Below are 5,926 nucleotides of genomic sequence, written 5' to 3' on the forward strand. Positions count from 1 at the left end.
CAGTTAGAAATTTATAAATGTACTAATAAAGGATTTTGCACTTTCTACAATGGAAAACAGCCCTCGGTGCCTCACTGCAATTTCTAAGTGCAAAAAAAAGTACTAACGCTGATATATTAATTTATTTGTGAATTAGCAATCAATTTCAACGATTTAAATGACAAAATAACTAAATACATGACGCGACTGCAGTTGCTAATCATAAGGGGCAATTGATTAAAAATATGACCATTGATCAAATTTGAGGTTTTACTAAATATGAGAATTGAAATATGTTAGCCTTTGGATTTTATTTTAAGTCGCGGCGATAATGTGAAGAGAAACATCTCAGCGGGGAGGAGGAAGAGTGGACAGGTTGAATTCTATCGTTTGAATTTCCTGTTTGGAAACGTTGTGACTGATGCAATTGGTTACAAGAACCTGGATACTGCTCAGTTGGCCAATCGACACTTTCGGGAGGACAATATATTTGCCTACCTAATAAGACGGTGACATTTAAGTTGCCCCGGCCTTTGATATAAAGAGTTGCATTCACTGACCTGAAAGATTGTATATTCCTGCAACAGCAGTGCCGTCACAATGGCCTCTGGTCTTGCTCATGTTTGGCCTGACCTGCAAGTGTCATCGAAATATGTGTAATTTCTTTAGCATTATGAACAAATGTTTAAAAAAATATCAAGCAAGCACCTAATCCGGAGTGTGTCTTGATCTGAACGTAATGTCGTCGTTCGGTGTTCATTTTTATCAGTTGATTATTAATCATGAAATGTTTTATCTGTTTTACAGACACAAGCGCGGACGTCCGCTTGGTCCAACCAGCTTCCGAGTCCACAACACCTGGAGAAACTGTTCGCCTGACCTGTACAGTCCACGGAATCAGCCTTTCAAAAAAGCATGTTTATTGGTACCAGCAGAAGCGAGACAGCGCCCCAAGATTTATTCTGAAGGGGACCGATAAAAGAGGTGAAGGTATCTCGGACAGATTTACCGGCCTGGAAGATGAATCAACCAACGTGGGATATTTGACTATCACTAATGTGCAATCGGAGGATGCTGCTGAGTATTACTGTTTTTCATGTGAGGCAAGCGACGTGTGCTACTTCTGCAGCGGAACCAGGCTGATTGTGCCGGGCAAGTGACTAATTCCTTATGCCTCTAAGTAAAATTTCTTGATAAGATGCCTAATTTAAATGCAATGTTTATTTTGTCAATTTCCAACAAAGAGACTGAATCGGTTTCTCCCGCTGTTAAAACAAACAAACTATGCTTTCACGTCATTCCAAAGAAAATCATAATTCTATGTAAAAAGAGTAACAGTTGCTAGTGGACGGTTCGCATGTTCGAGAGAAACAACTGGTGCAGGTTGAACCTGAGGGGAAAAGTTAAAAGCTGGGACTTCCATGGTAACCTCAACTGGTCCAAAATTTGAACCCGCGCTGAGCAGCTATCCAGCCAACTGAACTAACCGACACCCTCATATACAAGTTAAGCAATGGCTCGTAACTAAGTGTAAACTAACCTTTAAGTCGAGTTTCAAGCCTTTTCCAATCCTCACGTATCCCGATCAACCGCCCGGCTCATTCAGAGGCCAAAAGACCGCTGATTGGGGTAATTTTGCAGGCGGAAGTCGGGAACAGTTCCGGGTCCCAAGCCCACCTCACACTTGCTGGCTTAACGTTACGGGAAGCGGACGCTTACTTAGCCCCCCTCCAGTCCCCTGGATTTACCGGCCATTTGGAGTCCGTGTGGGGAGGGCTGAGAGCTGTGAGGCAGATGGAGAGCTATATCTTGAAGCGATTCCCCACAAAGCTTCACGCAGTCTGCCTCAAGTTGTTTCGAGCACATAGGAGAGAGGTGTATGCTTGCTTCTGGTAAAGAAATAGCAACGTAGTGCCGAATGGGGATTAATGCGCCCCTCAATTCTCCCCCACTGCCTGGGCGGGTCGCCACTAACACCGGGGATCCGTCCGGGAAAAGCCCCCGTTGATGGGAACCAATCGGGAGACCCAACCCCCACGTTATATTCCAAAATTCTCCACGTCACCCCTCCGACTCCAACACTAAATCCATGGGTTAGTAAAATACAGGCCTTTGGCTGATCTCTGCTCAAACCTTGCTGAACATGAAGGGAAACCATGTAGAAACAGGGTCAACGTTGTTTCTTTTCCCACACCATCGCCGTAAGTCGTAAAGAGCCTTGGGGTGATTTCTTGGCAATGTTTCACGTCGGCAGGTAGAATTAGACTACCTACAGAGCCCCAGACAAATCCCGGAGGGAACGTGTCCCAGGAACAGCGCCAAGACTAGTTTTGTTCCAATTTCAACAAAATATTATCCCACGTATTGTCTGAATTGAAACAGGATTAAACTGTTTCTGTTATCAGGCAAAATGTGCGGGCCTTTTACTAACACCAAGTAATCAGGCAGGGATAAGAAGGGCTTGTCAAGGCGAAGCCCATGGATAAAAGGAACAGCTTGACTAGGGAGTGGACTGAACGATAGAATACTGAGTCGCGGTAAATGGTTATTTTCTTGGCTGCAGGAACGTGTACAGTGCAGTCCCCCGGTGATTACTGCTTACCGATCTATAGGAATAAATTGGACTTTGGTATAGTGGGTACATTTGCAACGTTAGGGATGAAAAAATCTTGGGAGTGGTGAGCTGTGAGGAAGATGATGATGAATTTCAAGACTGACTAGTCTGATGACATTGAATGGAGGGAGATGTGAATTGTTACATAGTGTAAGGGAGAATAAGGTAAAGTAATATGAAACAACGAACGTGATTGTACAGAGCATAGGAACAGAGAGAGGCACGGCGATTTGAGGGCACAAGATGAGATCTTTAAACACAGGGCAGGTTGAGCATCTTTCTTACATTAAAAAGGATTTCGGAATCCTGATCTTGAAAATAGACGAACGGATTACAAAAGCAACGAATTTATCGTGAACTTTCATAAAACACTGAATTGGCTACATCAGGTGCTTTCGACCCAACTTGGCAGGGATTGCAAGGGTTTTAGCGGGTGATACGAAAAGGTAACATATATGAAAATGGCTCCACAGTTCAGTGAGGCGGTTTCATTGAAGAAGCAGGGAGTGTTCTCTCTAAAGAAGATGAGGAGCGGACAAGATTTGATAGGAACGTCCATAATCATGGAGTGTCTAGGCAGAGTTCCTGGGGAGAAATCGTTCCCATTGCTGGAATGATGGCAAACCAAAGGACTCGGATTTAAGGTGAAAGGCAAATGAACCAAAGGTGGCACGAGGAGAAACATTTTTGATGTGGTGTGTTCAAGGACTGGAATGTACTTCCTAAGACTGTGGGGATGGCAGATTCAATTCTGACTTCCAAATAACTCTCCCAGGGACTTGCCCGATCTCCCTGTCTTATTTGGGTCTAAATGTGGATCTTGGATTTGGCTAATCTCCGGAAAATCGGGTCTCTCAGCAGAATTTGGCATTAAAGGCTGATTGGAATGGATACGGTAATCCCGGTAACATGTTTTGTTGATAAAAGATATATTGGTCAGCGTAGTTTGGAATTTACTGAGTCAACGACCTTATGTTGGGGAATGTTAATAATAGAAAAGCCGACTCTGTTTTACAGTTAACCTAAATAATTTTAAAACGTTTTTGCTACTGTTACAAGGGAAGGAATGTAAAGGTGTTCGGAAATATTCCGGTGAGCCTCCTAGAGGAAGGGTTAACCATATACAACTGATGGTCCCCTCCAGATAATTCTGTCCAACTTTGTTCAGACATGTAGTCAGAAGCCTACATAGATGTAAATAAAATTCAACTGAGCGATGCCTCGGACACCCAATCTATAACATAACTAAAACAATTTAAAAGTCCTCGTGAAGGACTATTCAACGTTGGTAATATTTGGTGGTATTTGATCAAAAACCGAATTGGTGCAACCTATTGCAGATACCTTTGTATTGGTGTGTTTATACACCCCTGGAGCAGGTAGGATTTGAACGCAGGCTCAGAGGTTGGGACACTACCACTGCTTCACAGAGCTCTAATGCAATTTGCCAACACTTGTGAATATCCAGAAGCCAAGTCTCCTGTAATTCGGAGTTGACTTGTGGTTACATCAAGTCCTGAAGCATTATTGTTCAATTATCCTCAAAACTGACCAATGATTTCAGATATCAGCACACCAACAGAAAATACGTCTATAAAGTAACTTACAGTTGAAATAAATACCACAGCCATGTACAAATATTTAGCTTCATATCACGTCAGACTGACCGGACTAAGGGTGTGTCAAATGTACAATGTTTGGGGATAGTTGTCTTTGCTTGATGTCGGTGGGAGTCTGTACACATTGCTAACGCTAAGCAATTTGAAATAGAAGCCAGTCTCTGTCACGGGCAGTCAGATTTGAAATAACATCCCTGTGGTATAGAGGAATTTTCTGCTTGAAGCTGTCCACAGAAATACATAAGGAATGCTCATCAGGAAATAGTCCGATGATGAGTATTCGCGCTCCGAATGTGGATCATGTTTCGAAAGAATGCAGAGCTAAAGTTTCGTGTCCAGTCACTCTTGTTCGGTTCTGCCAGACCTGCTGAGTTTTACTAGCAATTTGTGTTTTTGTTTGTGAATAAAAAAAGACATTGCGCCATGTTGTACTCTCTTATTACCAGCATGACGAGTGATCGTTTTTGCTCCTTGCCAAACTGGATATTTTCTAAATCAGCATGTTCACAGATGTAATTGCACACTACCCGAGTGATTGAGACTTAAACCCGTGGCCCTTAGCTTCAAGGAATAGGGATACTGCTACTGCATCACAAGAGCCACAACTTAAAACAGATTTGATGTTTTTGACCTGATTTCGAACCGGGCTCCTTTCGCCTTTTATGCGAATGTCATAACGACAACATTACTGGAACATAGAGTGTGAAGCTACCGTGATTTGAACACGCAGCCTCCCAGAGTCAGACACTGTACGATTGCCCCACAGGCTCTCTCCTCCTTACCGATAAATGGATTTTGAGAACTAGTTCCCTGAAATGATCAGAAACTTTTTTTTTAACCCAAGTCAATGTATCTGCGCCACGAGAGCAATTTGCAGACTCTCCAGCCTTCTCCAGCAAGATGTTAAGTGACAGAATATTTCTTTTTCCGTTTGCAGTTTAATAAAATTCTGCTTTGTACGTTTTCCTTGCACGTGTTATCGGGTATATTTGCATCCAAGTGAAATTTCATAGAAATATAAACCCATGGCAGGTACAGGTCTCCCTGCAGTTCAGAATCAGACACATTAATTGCTTAAATCTGAGGGTTTGACAGTTTATAACTCAGATGCACCACTGTGCGTTAGTGAACTCAAAGCAGTGTTTAACCTTTCGCTTCTAGGTCGTCAGCCAGCCAAGCCCAAAGTGTCGCTCCTTCCCCCCAGCACAAAGCAGATTGCAGGAACCAACGATGCGACGCTGATGTGTGTGGTCACTCATTTTTACCCGGAGTCGGTGACGCTGGTGTGGAGTGTGGACGGCAAAGTCAGACAGACCGGCGTCCAGACAAGTTCAACCATACAGGACTCTGACCAGACATACAGCTTAAGCAGTTACCTCACCCTGCCAGCTTCCGAGTGGAGCTCACACGAGCTTTACTCCTGCGGAGTAAAACACCAGACCCTCAGCTCCACACTTGAGCAAAGCATCAGTCGATCAAGCTGCATGTGATGAAGAAAGAAATATATTGTTAAAAAATGTTGGCTTTTCTGTACTCCTGTTGAAAATAACTTGTCGCTGTTTCTTAATTTGAATCTCATCCAATTTTTACAATGTTGGTCTCTTTTTGAAAAGCAAGGGTGCGTCACCGTCTTTTCTTTAAGCAAAGTAACGCCGTTGCATTTGCGTGTGCTGTATTAATGTCTTATTTTTAGCCTGGATTAAATAATAAAATA

At 43.0% G+C, this 5,926-nt stretch overlaps 1 protein-coding gene across 1 annotated transcript; it reads left to right on the plus strand.

The window, feature by feature from the left end:
• Nucleotides 1–517: 517 nt before the first annotated feature.
• On the plus strand, nt 518–5,702 carry LOC125486012 (immunoglobulin lambda-1 light chain-like). Its single transcript, XM_048611790.1, has 4 exons — nt 518–635; nt 787–1,124; nt 1,810–1,818; nt 5,382–5,702. Exons 1-4 carry the CDS (start codon nt 599–601, stop codon nt 5,700–5,702), a joined length of 705 nt encoding a protein of 234 aa, XP_048467747.1. The 5' UTR covers nt 518–598.
• Nucleotides 5,703–5,926: the final 224 nt, after the last annotated feature.

The sequence above is a fragment of the Rhincodon typus genome, chromosome 24, assembly GCF_021869965.1.
Source record: "Rhincodon typus isolate 14 chromosome 24, sRhiTyp1.1, whole genome shotgun sequence".
In the NCBI taxonomy this organism is placed as follows: domain Eukaryota; kingdom Metazoa; phylum Chordata; class Chondrichthyes; order Orectolobiformes; family Rhincodontidae; genus Rhincodon; species Rhincodon typus.